Genomic DNA, 19937 nt, shown 5'->3' on the forward strand with positions numbered 1-19937 from the left:
GACATAATCTTGTAACTGATCACATAAAAATATTCTCACAGGCAGCCACTCAGAAGATAAGATAGGTTTTGAGTCATAGCTGTCGTCAGGTATGTGTACCTTTAGTAGAAGTACTGATTTTTTTGTTTTGTGCCTGCACAAGTATAATATCAGTGGACATGGTTGGCTTTGTTCTTGCGTTACACAGCCCGTAGGATGAAATAGGACACTGAGTGTGTGATGAGTTGGTCTGACCTCGGGGTTACGACTACAAGAGGTAGAGCACACAGCCCTTTGCAGCTGAACCTCAAGCTTAAATCTAAGTATTTACCCAGCTGTAAGCCTGTTTACCCTCAACATAGCACGTGTTAACCGCTAATGAATGGAGTAATTAGAGCATCATAGTGAATTAGGCTTACGTGATGTCATCTGTGTGCAATTGTTACTGATTGTCAACCTCCCGGCAGGTTGACATTATATCATGTCGGCGTGGACTGATTTTAATAAGTTTAATAAGTTTGATTTATGTGTTTGAGATGGCTGTTAAAAGGTCTGCCATGTGTGGGAGGCATTCTGCAGCCACAAGGCTCTGGTAGTGATTGGACAGTGAACTGGGTGATGAGTAAGCCTCTCTGGGGCCGCCTCCGCATCCTCTTTACACATCTCCGCACACAACACACACACACACACACAAAGCCCGGCATGCACAAGCAGCCCTGTTTTCATGCACAGGGTATGCATACAAAAAAAGTAACGAAAAACTAACAAGGGAGCCCGCGTCACCCGACTAAACCTCAGACGGAGAGCTGTTACCCCCCCAGCCCTCTCCTGCTGAGTACCCATCTAGGATCTGTCCTCACTGAAGGACGCATTCATTGACTCGCTTTATAAGGACGCCTAAATGATGCGAGACCGCCGCCTGCAGTACTGTGATCAGTGGGTAGAGACAGATTGCCTCACAGATCAGAGAGAGAGAGAGATGGCAGCGAGGATGTCTGACTGAGACCGCTGCCTGCCGGAGAGCTGTCATTTTGTTATTTTTAACACACTATTTTCTGCTCTTTCATTGTGTTCCTCAGAAACCCGTGCACCTCTTGGATGGCGGAGTGACGAGCTGAATGTCAGGTATAGTTGTGATACTTTACATTCTCTGTGTCCTCTGCAGTCCTGCTGCAGGTTTGTAGTAGCCAGACATGTCATCAGTATGTTTGTGAGGGATATAAAAGAAAACATAGTGTTGTCTTGATATCACTTTAGATGCCTGGTGGTGATTTTTGTATCAGATTTTAGACTAAACTATGAAATAATGTCAAATTAAATAAAAAATGAGCTGTCATGGAATGTAAAAGCTACTTTCCCTTTTACAGACACAGATTCATAGGTTTAGCACATTCCTTTCTAATACCACTCTTGTTTGATATTCACATGGCTACATGGATTACATTCCTCTTGGCATGTGATGCCTAGTCTCTCCTGTGAAGTGTTTATCAGCTCTCATTCCTTCACCAGAGGACCAGCGCCTGTTTGACAGGATTCTGGCTTCCCACGCCAACTTAGAAAATGCAGCTGCTAAGTCAGGATGTGTTTGCGCATACACAAATTTACCGCTTCAGCCTGAGTGGCAAGCGAAATGAAACATGTTAACAAAATGGTGTAAGATCTGCCCGCGCCCGTGATCTGCAAGGCTTTGACATGTAAAAATGCTGTCAGTTGGCGTAGTGGCGCTGACAGAATATTGTGGTCAGACGAAAAAATGAAAGCCACATTACTGCAGCCTCGAAATCATAGGGGGATAAAATTGCCATCTTGAAATGAAATAAATTACAGGCAGGGTTTTAAAAATAGATTTGCACACCCTTTTTAGCAGCTCAGTGTCAAGCTGTGATGAAAGCAAGAATGTAGAAGGTTAAAGGTTGTTCGTGTGATTTATGTCATATTCACTGCAGTAGCATAATTTGTTTTTGTCTCACTCATGGAGTCCCAGTAGATTCTCTGCTTTAACTGGGAAAAAAGTGCTTTTCAGTCACTCGGGTCTGTTAATCTAGACTGTGTTGCAGCGAGAAAGCTATTTGGGGTTTTATCAGGTTTTTAAATTGCGTCCCTGAACAATGCTTTGATTTATTTTGCACAAACATCAGAGCTGTAAGCTGACACAATCTCACAATGAGGGCTTTGGAACAGTTGAGTTGAAAACAAAAACGAGTTTCTGCCGAGGAAGTGCTGACCTCATTTCCGTGCTGCACTGATATTTAGCGCAGGAACTAGCAATGTCCTGTGGAATCACGCCTGTATGTAACCCTTAACCTCATTGGTGAAATATGTGTACAGCTGCAGGGAGGAAGTTTCAGAGAGTACAACTAAGCATTTCCTGTCAAGGTGTGCTTACACTTCCTCTAGCTGGTGGTTGTGACTGGGTCATATTGAATGGTTTGAGGGTCTAGTATCCTGTGATGAGTGAGAGACTGCGGGACATTGTTACCAATAAGACAAGGATTGGATAACACCAAACCATACATTACACCATACATTAAATTAGGTGTTCGAGCTAATCTTTTGCACATTCTTGCTATGATATGTAGGCTTCAGATTTCCTCTAAAACAGGCAAAATATATCAGTAAATGTGGCCTTGCCTTAGAAATGAAAACCTCACTGCGTCATACATCAGCTTATGTTGCCTTCGTATAATTTCGTTTTTTATGTGGTTTTGTGCAGCCTGCAGGCTTTCCGACTTCACATTGCCAGACTGAATGAGTGGCCTCCTTGGAGACTGAAAATACCCAGGATCGTTGAATAAGATTGAGCAACGTTGCCAGCAAGTTGCATCTTTTTTTTTTTGTAGGTCTCGCAGCCACACTTGCGGCTCTTCTCCATCTTGATATGGGAAGTTGCGTTGAAAGATCTCCTAAGCGCTACGAAGTGATACCCATCTCTCTTGAACCCCTGCCTCTCTTGTGAATGAGGAGTGCTCTGCATCCTTCCTCGGGGCCAGCAACAGATGCATCCTGCAGCTGCACGCTCCTTCCTGTCTGCTCTCAGACCCTTTTGTCTGAAGACGTTGCTACAGCAAAGTTGGGACACCGGCTGAATTTAAATGGGGCAGCCCTGAATGGAGCAATGCTGGTAGGCTGGCAGGAGGCTCCGGTTTCCATGGCCTTATTCTTACGGTGCAATCAGTCAATTTAAATATTGGTGACTAACTTGCTCCAGCTGCTCACGGCCTGGCTGGCAGCACTGTAGAGGAACACCTAAAGGGGACATAAAGATCATAATGTTTTTGTTTGTTTCATTTACTTTTTATATTGTTCTAAGTTGTCAGAGGAAATCCGAGTTTGTCTTGTCGCTTTATTGGCCTCACGAGCAGTGCGACACTACTGTGGTTGACATGTGGGATAAACAGCCTCTCTGATGAGTTGCCTTGATTGGATCTCCAGGAGGATGTTTATGACTGAGGGCTATTTCTACTCAGGCCTCCGCCCCAACTACCCGCCCGCTAGACCAGGCCTGCCGGTGCTGAAATCAGTGCGGCTTACGAGCTGATTTTGTGTGTGTGTGTGTGTAGCAGGAAGTTTTGTATCTAAGCGTGTGTGCACCATGGTCTCGCAGCAGAGGTGATAGCCTGTAAGGTAAGACAGAGGACGGTTTTCGAAGAACCAGTTTCGGTGAGCGAGCTACTGTATGTGTTTTCTTTAGAGGCCTCTTAAACTGAAGCCTCTGTCAGGAAGTCTCAGTTAGTCTCACTTAACGCTCAGACATTTTACAAATAACAACAACACACACACGGGATACGATAGAGGAAGTTCACGTGTGGATGAGGATAATAGGAGAATCTGTTGTTAAGAGTGTTTTATAGCCTGCAACTGAGCCACATGGGAACATGCATATTATCATGCATGACTGTGGTGGTGGTTGAAGGAAACCTACTGATTAAATGTCCTTAAAGTGACAGAGATTGGAAAGGGTTCGCTATGTAAATGCTCTTTACAGTGAGGAATGCATTGTAAGGAATGACTTTAAGCTCTGTTTTCAGGCCAAGTAGGAGGTCAAAGGAGACATAGAAGACATCTTATGTCTATCATTTTTCATTTTATACCTTGGCTCTTTTTACTATAAAAAGTTCATATAGCCCAAAATCACACTTTACAAATTTGCTTCATAGGGTTTTATAATCTGCACAGCATACGACACCCTATTTGCATCAGACTCTCCCAAAATACACATTTAATTGGGGAAAAAAATGGAAGAAACCTCAGGTAGAGCAATAGTTCTTCCAGAACAGACATACGTCATTCATTAGATGTTGTGTCTAGAGTTTAAAAAAAAAAAAAGAATTTGAAATGCTGGACATTTAAAAAAATCCAACTCAAATTATTACAAAAAAAGATGGCTGTTGATCTCTATTGATAAATGCAGCTAAAGGGAGAGGTTTGAGGTTTGATTGGAGCTCATTTTAATGACGTCACCTCGTTGTGCAGTCTTCTTTTGCAATGGTTTAAAGGCTATCGATTGGAGAGTCGGCGCCACCAATCTGTTATCTTGATGCAGCCAACTCCTAATATTAGCGTATCGGTAGTGGGTGGAAATGCACATTCAATCACATTTTCTTATGTCAATTTTGCGGATTTGGTTAAAATTTGGGCTTAATGTGGATGGAAACCTCACTCTTAATTACAATGATAAAATTACAATATGGAGAAACAGAATGATAACCTTTTGTTCAGTCTATTAAATGTTTAAAAAAATAGTCAAAAACGATCATCATACGTTCCCAGAACTCAAGCTGATGTCTTCAAATTGTGTTGTTTTTTTTTTTGACAGACAGCCCAAAACCCAAATATTAAACTTTATAGTTTTATAAAACACAGAAAGGTAGTACATCCAGTACATCCTCACATTTGAGAAGCTGTAACCAGTGAATGTTTGTCATTTTTACCTAATAGATTACTTGGATACATTTTCTGTTGATCGATTAATGGAGTAATCATTCCAACGTGTTCCTTTGTACTGCTCGCTGTACAGTACAAGAGTCAACTGTGTCGTCTTTGTGCACAGCCTGTCCCTGTGAAAGGGAGCTGAACTTTAGCCATCTGGCTGCCAGATGTACCACTACTTCCCCCGGTCCCCTCCGTAGAGACTTGAGTCTCTTGCATGAATCTACTCCCCTACATCAGTCAGGAGATAGGACTAGGTCGAGTAGGACGCTGTCTGAAAGCTCCTGAAGTTTTCGCCCTGTGCCAAGTAGCCGGGCACTTTGAGCTCCCTTGAGGGGTGTTTCCCACCGACTGGGGTGGGCGAGATCTGAAAGAGGAAGATTTCTTTTTGGATGTGATGCCAAGTTCTCACACTCCTTTGGACCATGGCAGAAAACAAGCAGCAAAGAAAAGGATCTCGAAGTACAGATCGCCCCTCATCTCACACGTAAGATGTCAAATTTTGGTGGATTGTTGCAGCGTGAAGGGTTGTCATTGTTTTTCTTGTGGTAGTCACAAAGTTATGGCAACAGCAATGCTTTTGGTATGTGGTGAGGACTCAAATAGATTTGGGCAGCCGGAGCACAGTTTTCTTAAAACTTAGCTTCCTTTTATGGACCTTGGATAGAGATTCTGCATCTTTTTACTCTTAGGTACACGTATTTCATGGTAGTACATACTAGAACCATACAATTGGTCGAGTTAAGCTGTAAAAACATTTTAGACTCGGTTCCTGTATTTTTGACAATGCCTGCAGTCAAAGTAACAAGCAAATCAATATGTTGCTGTCTTTCCCATTGTGCCTGTGAGAAGAGAATCTCCCTAGCAAATCAATAGGTCTCGGAGTACAAGGTTGACCTGCCCACTCAGCTCCAGACGCAACAAAGAGGAGAGTAGCGGTGACTCACCTGGCACTTCTCTCTCCACTGAGCCTCTGTGCACAATGAGAGTCCACTCTTTTCAGAGCTGGAGATCACAGAGGTGCTTTGAGCTCAGGCGGCAACAGGCAACCCTGCCATACCGCTCAGCCGTGTCACATCAAGTGAATTTTGATGTCGGATTAATTGCGTGCTTTGGGTCTACACTTTGCATCTCAGGTGTTACAGTATGTGTATCTGTGAGTTTGTGTTGGGTGACAGTCTGTGCTTTTCCGTGCATTGTTTAAGGCTTTATGCGGGATCTGTGTATTTACATGCCTGTCTGTGTTTGTGTGCTCTGGGTGCCGAAGGTTCCTGACCAGCTACGTGTTAAAAATGATGCTGAGGAGCAGTGTTGTTACTGACTGCTAGCTTGTCGGAGGAGTCGTTTGTTTATCTGCAGAGCTCCCTGCAAAGCTCACTGTTTATTCAGAGGGGAGGAGGTTTGCTTGAAACCTGTGGCTGGCTCGCGTGGGGGTCTGAGTGCTCTGTATCAAGTTGTATGACTAAAATATAAATACTTTCACACTCATCTCTAATACCATGCCACCATAATTAAATTGTAGAGATATGTAATTAATGATGATCATGCTTTTAATGCTGACTGCACCTTAAAGGGGGCTTTTATGAGCCATTGGTTAAACCTCTGCTTGTTCCAGCTCTCTCAAAAAACTCACAAAACTGCTCCCATTACATGACTAACATTTGACATGATTTATCACATAGCCTAAACTGGCTCCATGTCAGATACAGAGACATCAAACAGGTTCAATCTTTTCTGGTTTGGCTCATGAAACCAATAAATTTAGAACAATAGTGGGAGCACTTCAACAGTATCTCAGTTGTAGAGAATAATCACTCATATTTACAGTTTTTGGATTCAGCAGCTGGATGAAATAAACACATGCACGAAGCCCTGCATGAATGTGGAAATGCACATTGTGAATGCAAAAATTCATGATCCCAAGACTTGAGTGGGAAGACTGAGCGGATACAGGGATAGCATCAACGTTATCACAGTCCATCCTCTGGAGACTATAAATGTCTTTATGGCAGTCCCTCTAATAGTTGCTGAGGTCAGGCTTGACCAAAATAATGGCCAATCCCAAGAGCTATGTCTCGAAATGTCTTAAAAATGTGACAAACCGTTCTGTATGTTACCTCAAAAATGAATTCACATGCTATGCAGATGATAAGGTTTTTTTTCAATCACTTCAGTGTGAAGGTGTGAGACACTTACCGAATATTTTCACACTTGAAATATGTCTGTTAAGCGTTGTCACCCTCCAATTATACTGTAGTTGTTGCCACTGTGTGTATGTGTGTGAGGTCGCTTGCTTCCTGTTTCTGAGTCCACTGCGATTTCATTCACAGCTGCTTGTGGAGCATGGGTACGACTGCCAGTGCCGCGCCACAGCCTGTTTCCGTAGCGTCTCCGCTTGAGTGTGTCCATGGCAACGGGATGGCCGACAGCAGGCAGTCTCTTAGCATGAGCCCCTTTCAGACAGTCAACATCCACAACAACAAGGCCAAGTCCATTATCACCAACAAAGTCGCACCTGTCGTCATCACGTAAGTCCCTCCCCGAATCCGCGTTCTCACAATTGGGTGTTAATCCTCTTTGATCACTGTGGTGACATCCCCCGCCCTCTAGCCGAAGTGTTTGCCCCTGTTATCATCTCATTTGTCAATCCTGGCCTGGCAAATAGTAGCTGATAATTGAATTGACCTCTGTTTACCATCCAGACCTACTGTTGTGCTCTGTTTTTACAGGTATAATTGCAGACAGGAATTTCAGATTCACGATGACATCCTCAAGACCAACTACAAGGTCGGTCGGATATCAGATGCTATGCCCGAGCACTACCTGGTGCAGGTGAGGTCAACATGCAGGACAAACCTCTGTCGCACTCTCATGGAAAGACATGGAATCATCTCACCTACCTTTATGCCTGCTCTTTTCACATTCGTATGTCCAAATTGCAGAGAGACATAGGAACATTGTCATGCGCTGTTTTATGATCTGGGACAACCATTGAAACAGGAATGTTGTCACCTTTCTATCGGGGCTTTGATCTGCTCCGGCACCTCTGCTGTGTCTGTTCAAGCATGCAGTGTTTTGTCAGTGTTTACCCGCAGCCACTTTATTTTGTAGTTTTGCCTACAGTAAGATCAGGGCAGATACATTTGAAACCACATCTTTGCCTTCCATCCACACTAAGTGGGCGGCTTTCACAACCAAAAACGGTGCTTTGTTTCTCACTCTGCACAGAGGAGAAATCTGAGAATGCCAGCTTCACGTTGGAGTGCAGAAAGAAAAGATGCTGAAATATGACAATATATGATGATATATATCACTATGCTCACACTAGTTTGTAACATTTCTGATACACAAGTATTTTGTGTTTTTGATACAATCGCACAACACAGGTTTTTAAACAAAAAATCTGAATCCACTAATTGCTTTCGTACCATTTCTGATCCCTTATTAAATCTTTGTTTGTTTGGTGGGGAATTAAGACATTTTGTAAGTCCTGTTTTTATTTCGGTATCATAACTAAACCAGTAAAGTTTTAGAAATTCACAGATTCTTTTCTGCTGACAGGGTGTTGGGCTTTCACCACATACTTTGTCACTGCTCTGTGATGTTCATTAACCCTCTCCTGACTCCTGCCACCTTTTTGCTGAGAGGAAAAACTTGCTACAGCTGCAGAATGAATGGCAATACAGTAGAAACTTAATAATTAATCTAATATTTTTCTATTAATTCTTCTTTTATGTTGCTACTAACTCTTAGTTTGATATAATGATGGGTAGGTGACGAGGGTCCTGTCGTTCCCCCTCCTTTGTTGTAAGTGCCCTCTCGCAAGTATTGCTTTTCAGAAAGATGCAAAAGATATTGGAAATGAAAGAATCATTAGCGTATTTGTTTGCCAGAGGGCCTTACAGGTGTGGGTATCTTACCGACCTGGAACTGGATCAAAATTTGAACCCATCCCAGTTTTCAATTATCTGTATTTATATTTGTGCATCCAAGAACTTCAAAGAATTGATGATGAGAAGTGATTAGATTCATAGTACAGTGAATTAATGTTATCAATTGACACTAACAATGGAAACTTAAATTTTGACAGACTCAGCTCTATTGAAACACAGTATAAGTAATCCTAGAATAGATTGAGGCGACAGAGAAGAGATTTAGCCTGTTGAGACAACAGAGTAACCAGACTGTGTCGTTTCTGTTGTTTGCCGACAGAAAGAGGAGGAAGAAGGCGAGATTTTAGCCATTTTTCCATTGTTTTGCTGTTTCTGTGTGGGTGAAGAAGTAAAAACTTAACCAAAAGGCTTCAAAAGCCAGTGAGGATGCAAGTCGTTCACGTGTAAACACCATTTTCAGATTTATCCAACAACTGAAGTGTTGACATATTTGCTCTGCAGAATTTACAAATGCAAATGCATCCTCAAGTGGAAGCTGGAGAGATACTGCATTAGAGTCATGGTGTCAGATAAAGTCAGATAAAAGTTGCATTGCTTTCCAGGGTGAGTACTTCATGGTCCAGGATGTGTACAGCAAAGCAGATGTCCTCAATACCACGGGCAGCTATGGCGCGCCCAACTTCCGCCAAGTCAAGGGGTCCTACCCGCTGTATGGGATGGGCCAGCCGAGCCTGAATGGCTTCAAACAGGTTCTGCAGAGGCTCCAGGCGCAAGGACACGAGGTTATTTTCTTTTCTACACATGTAGCCAACATGAATTTCTTAGCAACCCACATAAGCTTGCATACGTTGTTCATTTGTTGACCTGTAGATTTTATGACCTTAATTCTCTTTGGTTGGTGCCTGTGTATCTCTGCCTGGCCTCTTTCTAGCCATGTTGTCAGTAAATATTTGAGGAGTCAAGTGCTCAGTGGAGGCTGTGGCTGAATTGTAGAACTGAGCAAACAGAAAGTTGCGGTCATGTGTACCAGTGGAAAATGAATCTCTCTGCTTACAGCAGCTAGAAACTGACCGTAATTGAAATGAAATTGACAAAATTATACGTCGGGCCTCTCCAAACTCCTTACTCATGTGCTGCATGTTATATGACAACAGATTGTTTCCAGTTGCTTTTGGAAGTGGTAGAAGGCAACAATCATTTACTTTAAAAAAGCGATTATTTGCTGCCTGTCTTTCTGTACTTTTGCAAACAGGAGGTTATATTCTTCTGTGTAAGAGAGGAGCCGGTGGTTTTCCTGCACAAGGATGACGACTTTGTGCCGTACACCCCCAGGAGGAAGGAAAACCTACACGAGAACCTTCATGGCCTGGAAAAGGAGGAGTTGGTGGAGAGCTTGGAGCTCACTGTCAGGAAAGAGGTGACCAACAGGCACTTACTCAGCATCTGCATGTTACAAAGCAGAGTTTTTGGGGCGCATAAAAGTTTACATGTTTTAAAACACTCCTTTTTTCCTTCCGCCGCAGCTCCACGATTTTGCCAAGCTAAATGAAAATATCTTCTACGTCTACAACGACATCGAGTACTTTAAAGACGAGCCGCAGAAGATGTCTATCACGTGTGAGGAGGACATCCATGTGACAGAGGAGGTCTATAAGAGGCCCATCTTCACCATGCCGGCCTACAGGTTGTTTACATTGTTCCTTTATTAGCTCTTAGCTCCTCAGTTCGCACGTCAGTTTACGTGTGGCTGCCTGCTGTAGAATATGCAGGACAGGTTATAAATAGTGGCGTTTGTTTGTGCAAAGGCTGGTTGCCCTGCTTTTTCTGAAGGGGGCGGGGTGTAAAAATTCTAAAGATTGCAGCTTCCTGTTTGCAATCAGATCAGCGGAGTCGGCTTTATTGAGATGTCATGAGCTGCTTGCAACATTTCCAGGGCAAGAGAATATATTATTCCCAGAGGAGAGCGCCGAGGCCTCGTCTCTGACTCTCTTGAAGTTTATTTTGGTCAAAAGAAAGCAGTAGGATGTTTTATTATAGATGCTCAAAAATTCCAGGTGGTGGAATTTTAAAGGAACATTAAAGATCCCACGATTATGATCCCTCCCATCATCCCTTGTGGATTGCAGAGGGATTTTCTATACGAGACTCATGAGATTAGTAAACACAACATGAGGGAGCTCAGCTGTCGAATCTTACTTTAGGTCAGATGTGTATGTGCAGTGTGTTATGATCTACATAAGGGCATTATTGCCACAACACAGGTGCAGGCTCTAATCTCAGTAACAATCTGTTGCATTGCAGGTACTACAGATTACCACTACCTATGGAGGGAGCACCAATGGAAGAAGACTTTGATGCATTTATTAACATACTCAGGGTAAGCCCGTGTAAAAAACGTCAATCACAGAAGCAGTCGACCAATTTGATAGACCTTGTTTGGTTGTGCTCTGCTTGATGGGATCTTGTTTTGATGTGCCATTAAAGTTATTAATGGCTGGAATATTGCAGAGCATCTGGACTTTCTCACTCAGGTAGCAAAAGGTCACAGGGGCTTTGTTTTTAATCCGCATGTACCCTTTTGAATCGGTCTCCAAGAGACGGCTGTGCTATCAATCACTAATAAGTCTGATATAAAGAAATGGCAGAAAACCTGCAGTCTGTACTCACTTCATGTCCCTTCTGTGGTCGTCCGCTCTGTCTGGTTTCCGTCCTGCCCTTCACTCACACAGGATGTTCTTTTTGTCTAGTTTTGTCCTTTTTTGGACTGACTTGCAGCAGCCGGTCTTGTTCCCTGCGGTTGGAAAGTGGCTCAGTTTTTTTTTAAAACTGTGTTTGGATCAGAGCTTTACTGGGTCCTGCCGCGCTCTTTCTCTCACTCTTCCCTTTTGTGGTTCTCACTCATGGCATTATCCTTGAGTTTGTGTTTGTTGAAAGATCTCAAGGTTTAAACAGGTCTTTTAATCCAGTTTCCTCCTCTCAACTCACATGTTTTCAAAATGACATTAGGAACCAGTAAGTAGTGATTTGATTTTAATTCATATTGATTTTAATTCGCAGGCAGAAAAACATTTAGGCCTCAAGATTAAAACTGTGCAAAATTTTGCTGAAGTGCTCTTCGGTGACTGCATGAAGCAGGTTATATCAATATTGATGTCCAAAAAGCTTTTATTTTTCAACCACTGGAAGCCAGTTTTAACATCTTTTGATCCACATATCACCAAAACCAAGCTCACTCGGGAACATTTTCATCTTAAGCACAGATTATAAAATGTCATTGTCACCCTAATGACACAACACCGTTCATCTCTGTGAGGTGTGCCATCTCCAAGAGACGCTTCTCTATATGTGCTCTGTTTTTCAGGAGAGCACCAGCTTGTCTCGGGGCCCCGATGCTTCGCAGAGGCTGCCCGCTCTACTCTTCAGCTGCCAGGTGGGCGTCGGCCGCACCAACCTAGCCATGATCCTGGGCACGCTGGTCATGAATCGCCTGAGGGGTGATTCACACCCGCCGCCTCAGTAAGAACTGCATCTGGAATGACTCAACATAAAACTTCATCGCATGTTTAATGATACTTTGTAATGACTTAGCTGTGACATTTGTTTCATTTAGCCTCTTTTGGGGCCAAGGCCACACCAGGACTTGACCTTGTTTGCCTTGTTTTGCAGAGCTGAGGAGGCAGCAGCTTCAGAGCCCAAACCACTGTTCAAGGTCATCCAGTCCCTGATCAACAAGCTGCCTAATGGACAGCAGGTTATGGAGGAGGTAAAGCAGATAACCTCCACCATCTCAGCAGCTGGTTTAAGAAAAGAAATATAGGGCTATAGGTTAAACAAGAATTTTTTTGTTCATGTTTGTTGTAATTCTTGTTGTTTAATCCTCTCCACTCAAAAATATGTAAGAATATTCCTGGACTCTGGATTTTCTGAAGAGTGAATTTGGGAGGGAGTTTGTTTTCAAGTATTTTAATATATCTTCAAATATTCTTAGAATAAATCTTTGCATTCTAGTGTTTAGATCAAGGTCTTAAAATGTCAAATTGATTTTATGTTTCATTCTAATGAACCAAAAATTGTATCTTGACAACACTAAAAATGTTGAAGTTGAGATTTGCTTGTTTTTATCTGACAGGTTGATCAGGCTATCACCCTGTGTTCAGAGATGCACAACATAAAAGAAGCAATATATGAGAACAAGAGTAAGCTTGAGGGGATTGGAGAAGACTATCAAATTCAGGTTAGTGACAATCCATTTTGTTTACAGTTGGGATTTTGCAGCGCTGTCAGCGATCTGGAATTTCTTTTTCTGCTCAGTTTACATTCTGCTAAAAAAAAGCAAGAGTGAGATAGAAATCAAAGGATGATGATGATGCAGAGAAAGTCTTTATCACTGTGGGCCCCTGAGCTGATGGAGGAGTTATGTAATGGATAATATTAGAGTGTATAAATAAAGAAATATGAGCTACTACTATGAAGACATTGAAGCTGTTGTTTGTGTCTTAGGGAAGCAGTACCAAAGACTACTTTCTCAGCAGAACCATGCAGAGCTTGGAGCGCTACTACTACTTGATTGTATTTAACGCATACCTTCACGAACAGGTAGTTTTTCTTTCCCAGTGTAAAGTTCTTTGTCAATGTAAGTAAAATAATCTTGAGTTGTAACCATATGTTGCATTTTGCAGTATCCTCTTGCCTTTGTGTCCAACTTCAGCCAGTGGATGTGCTGCCACGCGTGGCTGTACAGGTTACTGGCCTGCATGGACCTATCAGAGCTCTCAGCCCCGGCCGATCTGGTCACCAGAGGAGCTCGCGTCCTGGTGAGGAAATCGGGCACACACACAGACGACTGATGCTGTGGTTGATGCACTCTATATGATGTGTTATGAGTAATATATAAGTGCATGTGTCATCACAGGTTGCTGATGAGTGCTTGGCTCCGGACGTCCTCAGCACAATGAAGGAGATGAAGGCGGTTAATTTCAGACGAGTGCCCAAGATGCCCGTTTATGGAGTGGCTCAGCCAACATCAGAGGTGCAGCAAATTCCCTCATGCTTTAGTATCTGATACTGTTTGATTTAATCACAGAAATCCTAAACATCTTCTTGAAGGATTGAAGAAGGGATCATTTGTTTTATGAACTACCACTTCCATCTAGACAGGATTATTTGTAATGCACTTCTCTGTAAGTAGTCATTTTTGGAGCTTATTAGACGTTACGAATCAAGAGAAAGAGCAGAAGATATAATACTTTTTTTAGTACAATTTGTAAAAGACTGATTTTGCGCATCCCCATTGTCACAGACAATGCTATTTCAAATCAAACTGACATTTTTGCAATCATCACCAAAGTACATCCTTGCAGTCATGAGTACGTATGAGAGCAGAAATAGATTCAGAGGAATGACTCAGGTTCACGCCCACCTCAGGATGCTCGAGCCGCTCTCCCAGCTCCCCTCAGTTTAATCGTGAACTTGCTGTGTGCAGGCCACCGGAGCAGTTCTGGCCCATCTGACAGATGAGAAGAGGAAGCACAGCCACGTGTTGTGGGTCAACTTGCAGGAGGAGCTGGTGCTGGAAGGGAATGGTCAGATTTTTATGCCAAGGGAGCCCTCGTGCCTGGACCAGCACATTTCTATCCCGTCCTCTGACCCACAGCTAATAGAGGTGGAGTGAAATTGCAGCTTTTCACGGGTGTTACAATCATACAAACAATTTGAAAGCTTTGAACAGTTGAAGTGAAATTGCTCCCATGCCCCCTCCCCACCTGTAGAAACTGGAGATGTCTCTGAAAGAGGAGATCCTGCAAGCGCAGAAATGGCTCGAGGTGACGCTCGAGCAGGAGAAACAGATGAAGATGTTTAAAAGCTGCCTGTCGGTCCAGGAGATCTTCAACCAGCACAAGGCCTCCCACCAGGGCCTCGTCTACAAACGCATTCCTCTGCCGGACTGCGGCGCGCCCAGAGAGGAGGTAAGGATGTGAATACACTCACAAACAAGTAGGCATGAGGTGCAGAAACAGCTTAAAAGTTCATTCTGTAGCTGCCTGTGATTAAGAGATGTGACAATTAGCAAACCGTGTGCTCCCTCTAGTGGCTAAGAATGTTACTGCTGTACAGAGCCTTTCACCCTGCAGCAATAAAACTCAAATTGCATGTGTTTGCGTTTTCTTTTGTCTAAATGTGAAGCAAAAATGTAAAGTTACAGTTATAAATGAGTTTGAATAATTGATTTTAGCCCTAATTCATATTTTGATATATTTGATGTAAAGATATGTACATCACAACAAAGTAGTTTGATTGAATTCCTTATGATACATATAGGCCAGATAAAGAGATATTGAGGTACAGTTTGTGTGTGTGTGTTTTTGTATGAAAACTGTGTGTGTGTTGTTGTTCTCAGGATTTTGATAAGCTGTTGGAGGCCATGAAGAGCGCCTTGGCTGAGGACTCTCACTCAGCCTTCGTTTTTAACTGCTCTAACGGCAGAGGCAGGACCACGACCGCCATGGTCGTGTCTGTTCTGACTCTCTGGCACTTTAATGTAAGACGCCTCCTTGTGTTTTCTGCATTTTCATTGAGGCCTTCTGTGTTATACCTTGAAATGATCAAATGTGGCTGCAGTATTTTCATCATCCAAATTAATGTAAAAACCGGTGTCTTCCCCCTGCAGGGTTTTCCAGAGTTTGGTGATGATGAGATTGTGAGTGTTCCTGACGCCAAGTACACAAAAGGAGAATTTGAGGTATTTACACTTTTAAAAAACCAGAGCTGTCTCTAGCTTGTGATAACAGTTAATACTTTCTGTCATTTTAAGGAAACTTAGAGTCAGATTCTACTGAGATCAGAACTACTGAACTGGAGCTGCAGATAAATCAAGTTTTTTAATTAACAGTTTATTCATACTGAGAAGGGTTTAGAGCCACAGTGATTAGTCAATAAATTAATTAGTCAATCAACATGAAATTTGTAATTTTGAAGCAAGAATGACATATTTGCTACCTCCAGACATCACCTGGGACTGTAGGAAATCATGCAGGACATTCTTCACTAGTGTCTGATATTTTATGGGCAAAACAATTAACTGCTAATAAAAAGAATTATTAGTTACAACCATCCAAACGTTACTGATTGGATTTCCTTTTCAGCTCCATCACAGGTTTATCAACCATTTTCATATCAACGTTAATACTAAGACAGGATCTTTGGTTGCTCTTCCTCAGCAGACAATGTAGAAAATAAACAGTGTGGGGTTGATAACTCATTCATTCATCATGATTGAAACAAATCTATGACTATACACGTAACAAATCCGCATCTTGCTACTTTAGTCAAACAAGAAAAAGATGAGGGTTTTTTGGAATATTGCATGAGTAAAACATTATAATGCGTGTGTGCACTACAACATATAGATTCAAACCACAGTGTAATTTGCTGCTTCCTGTCCGCGTCAGCCCACTGTTTGCATTTTGATGATCTCTTAACAGTTGTTTATTGCTGTTGTATTGCCGTGCTGCATTTACCAGATGTCAGATAACGATCAAAACAGCACAATACCGGAACCTTTTAAAGCCTTCGATTTATCTGTTGGTGAATCGTGGAATTTCTGTATGTGGCACTCATTTCTTTGTTTGTTCAGCTCTAATGCTGCTGCTGAACAAACAAAGAAATAATACATGCCTGAACCTTTTGTGCGCGTGTGTATGAGTCCTTAGAACACCAACAAAGATTTCACTACCTTAGAGTATAATCAGTAAAAGCAATAGATGCTAGAAAAACCTTTTTGAATTGTAAACACCATAACGTCAGCTTGGTTGTAACCAGTCATCAATAACCACTTTCCCCAAACAAACCAAGCATGTCACACAACTGTTTATTACAGGGATTATGTAGAGACCCATTAAGCTTTCTAAATTCAAACTCTGCTGATTGAAAGCTTTGGCCAAACAAAGCCAGAAGCTAAAGCCTTTCTCCCCTGCTCTGAATAATGGCCGTGAATTAGAGCTCCTGGGTTCCCTCCTTGATTCAGAGTTGTGACATTGAATCAGTGAATTGAACCTGCTGGTCGTGTCCTCAGCACTGTAAACATGGGCACACAGAAAGAGACTGTGCTCTGCAGGCACACAATGCCGTGTGCCAATCACAACAGCTCAGCCACCAGAGTTTCTAAGATACACCGAGTGGTCGCCACGGAAACCCCGTCTGCCTCCAATTCAACTTGTGAAGGATGTGTGATGTTGCCATCCCCATTGCCTTATCTGCCAAAAAGTGTTGCTATGGCTGTGAGGTCCAAAGCAATACGTGATGGAGGAACTCATGTTGTGTTAGATAATCCTCTCCTACTGTGATATAGTGATATAGTGGTAATCCGCCTTAGCAGCTATATTAAGATTTCCCTAGAGCACTCAAATCTAATTTTTTTTCAATATCAATGTATCAGATGTCCTTGTGAATACTATGTGACAATGTGAAAGGGGTCGCATGTAGTGATTAACCAATAGAGAGTTCTCATATGAATCTGCAGCACCAAATCAATTTAAAAGGTGTGAATATGTGGATGTGTTGTTAATGACTTATTTTTACTGCCCCCATGTGGCCAAATGAGTCAATCAACTTCAGCTAAACTCACTTAAGCCCTTGAATAAATTGTTTTCAAACCCTTTTTAATCTTCAAGAAACTGCTTAAATTTAGTTTTTCATCACTGAAATGTCATGCTATGCCCAAATCAGTATTTTTTTAACCATGTCAAACTTAAGCAGCACAAAACACTACAGGCCTACTTTACTTCACTGTTTAAATAGTTTTCTATTCCATTAATATGTTTAGTGTGTGTGTGTGTGTGTGTGTGTGTGTGTATTAAAAGGTGTGTCATGGATTACAGCTTTCAGTAGAATACAAAAGAAAAAATTGCACCTCAAGAGAAACCTTAAGGAGAAAATTGAAAATGCTTCCTGTGACTAGACTCAGATGTGTGTGTGTGTGTGTGTGTGTGTGTGTGTGTGTGTGTGTGTTTGTCCTAAGGACAGTGGTCAGGTTGCGTGCTGATGCTGCTGGTGTGACACACACAGTGAATGAGAAAATAGAGAGAGTTTGCCCACAGGCTTGTTCTATTCTCTGATCCTGCTCTTTGGTTTTCCTCCCCCTCTGCCTCCTGCCTCCTCCTCTTCTTCTTATCGGTGTTATCGTTCGTATCTGAGGTAAACCAGCTACAGAGGGGCCACCAACAAGGTCTAGCTTGCCGCTGACTGCCACACAGTGCTAAGGCAACATTCGCCATCTCAATTAGGTCAAGACTGTAGATGAACATGATGACAGCAGAATTTCAATTAGTCCAGGACTGACAGGTGGTGCTCCTCTTATCAACTGACCTTACAGGATTGACAGTTGGAAAGGATAAAAACATTTTAAACGATGAGATTTGAAGTCCATTCTTGACCTCGGAAACAGTAGTAGAAACCTTAGTTTAATGACATTTAGATTCATTTGTTTTAATGTGCATTTTGCTCAAAGAAATAGTGAGTTGAAATGCCAGAGTTTATACACTTGCCGCATCGCCACACTGCCTCATTCATTAAAAGAACATAAAGCCATGTGGAAGGAAACGCTCCTCCTAAGTGTTGTTGTTTTGCGTGTGCAGGTCGTGATGCAGCTGGTGCGTCTGCTCCCCGACGGCCACAGGATGAAGAAGGAGGTGGACATGGCCCTGGACTCTGTCAGCGAGACCATGACCCCCATGCACTACCATATGAGAGAGATCATCATCTGCACATACAGACAGGTACCACACATCTCCATCTCCATCTCCATTCCTGGATGATGTCTGAATTGTGAAGTAAATCCTGACATGTTTCTCTCCAGAGGGTTAATCAAATTCAGAAAAATACCACTTGAATGTCCTCCTGAATGCTGAGACACAATCAGCATGTTATTAAGGATTTAGGTGCAGTTTCTCATGAGCCCCATAGATGGCGTCAAGAACTTGTTTAGATGTCGTTTTACAGCCACAGCAGCTTGGATCCCAGAGACATGAATGATCCACTACTCTGTAGGCATGAGCTGCAGAGCGTGGAAAATGATTGTGGTGCTATATAACTTATCTCTAAAAGTCAATGGAATTCCTTTGGGTTTAAATGGAAAAGAGTGAGTGGCCAGAAGGCAGGAAAAGAAGTGAACTCTCATGGGACTTTCAGGCTTGACCACTAGAAGATTCATTTAGTGTGCCTGCCGCGCAAAGCACAAGGGCCGTCTGTTCACTCTGATAGATGTAGTTATTTTGTGCTGTCTGTGGTCCAAGTGGTATTAAATAGCATGTCAGATCAGAGTCAGCTGTTTTGTTTGCTACATGCTTTTAGTGTCTTTTAATGTCTGAAGCTGAGCTGAATTTATGAGATTTCCTTTATTGAATATGCACAATGAGGAAATGCAGGTAAAGAGAAACAGATGAGGTAGAGAAATATTTTAAATCTTTGCACAGTGAAAAAAAAAAAAGGATGAAAAGCAGCTGCAAGTCCATCTCTGAAAGACATTCTGTGTAATAAACAAAGCAAAAAGAGAACAACACTAGCCCGAAGTGGGGTTTAAAAAAGACCAATCTGGACAAGGTCTCTCCTGATGCTGTGGCCTCTGCAGGACCACGGCTCTGTTTTAGCCATTTGTAATGCAGACTGCAATCATTGTGCCTCTGTGCACCGTCAGCCGTTCTCGGCGCGCTGGAGGCACCCGGTCCTGTCTCCACCGTATCAATGGGCCTCATTGTCCTGTGAACCTTGTCTTCCGCCTATATTCTCTCTCCGTCTGTCACTCTCTGGTGCCAGGCTCCAGGAAAAGACACGCTATCGGCTCACTTTCAGATCAATTAGGTTATTTGCATGATAATTACATGTGCAGCAATGCAAGCTTAATACACGTATGTACACATATTTGTGAGGTAAAACTGGGATAATTCTGGTTAAAAAATTTTTCTTATTTTGGTACTTCTGGCTGTCAATTAGTAATAATTGCATTGAACCCTGTTGAGTTTTTTTTTTTTTTTTACCACTAGTAGTGCTTTGGATTCATGTTTTTATGAAGGGGTCCCTGTTTTGCTCTCATGGTGATGCAAGCAATACAATACGCCTTCCCATCACCAGTTCCACACTGCT

At 42.4% G+C, this 19937-nt stretch overlaps 1 protein-coding gene across 5 annotated transcripts in view; it reads left to right on the top strand.

Moving 5' to 3' along the window:
• The window catches only part of pald1a (phosphatase domain containing paladin 1a), a 50233-nt gene that overhangs the window by 2521 nt on the left and 27775 nt on the right, over positions 1-19937 (top strand). The window contains exons 1-19 of one of the 5 annotated variants that reach the window (XM_070852148.1): positions 682-915; positions 1059-1104; positions 7239-7436; positions 7638-7740; positions 9404-9583; positions 10054-10218; positions 10325-10485; positions 11103-11178; positions 12163-12317; positions 12468-12564; positions 12931-13035; positions 13302-13397; positions 13481-13615; positions 13714-13830; positions 14284-14463; positions 14570-14767; positions 15199-15339; positions 15469-15540; positions 18434-18574. In XM_070852148.1, the coding sequence (XP_070708249.1) occupies positions 7252-7436; positions 7638-7740; positions 9404-9583; positions 10054-10218; positions 10325-10485; positions 11103-11178; positions 12163-12317; positions 12468-12564; positions 12931-13035; positions 13302-13397; positions 13481-13615; positions 13714-13830; positions 14284-14463; positions 14570-14767; positions 15199-15339; positions 15469-15540; positions 18434-18574 (2307 nt within the window). In that variant the 5' untranslated portion in view covers positions 682-915; positions 1059-1104; positions 7239-7251. Of the gene's footprint in view, positions 1-681; positions 916-994; positions 1105-3545; positions 3604-5180; positions 5396-7238; positions 7437-7637; positions 7741-9403; positions 9584-10053; positions 10219-10324; positions 10486-11102; positions 11179-12162; positions 12318-12467; positions 12565-12930; positions 13036-13301; positions 13398-13480; positions 13616-13713; positions 13831-14283; positions 14464-14569; positions 14768-15198; positions 15340-15468; positions 15541-18433; positions 18575-19937 lie in introns of those variants that run through there. The other 4 variants (XM_070852149.1, XM_070852146.1, XM_070852150.1 and 1 more) reach the window with 4 other exon arrangements.

Source organism: Pempheris klunzingeri, chromosome 20 (assembly GCF_042242105.1).
Source record: "Pempheris klunzingeri isolate RE-2024b chromosome 20, fPemKlu1.hap1, whole genome shotgun sequence".
In the NCBI taxonomy this organism is placed as follows: Eukaryota; Metazoa; Chordata; class Actinopteri; order Acropomatiformes; family Pempheridae; genus Pempheris; species Pempheris klunzingeri.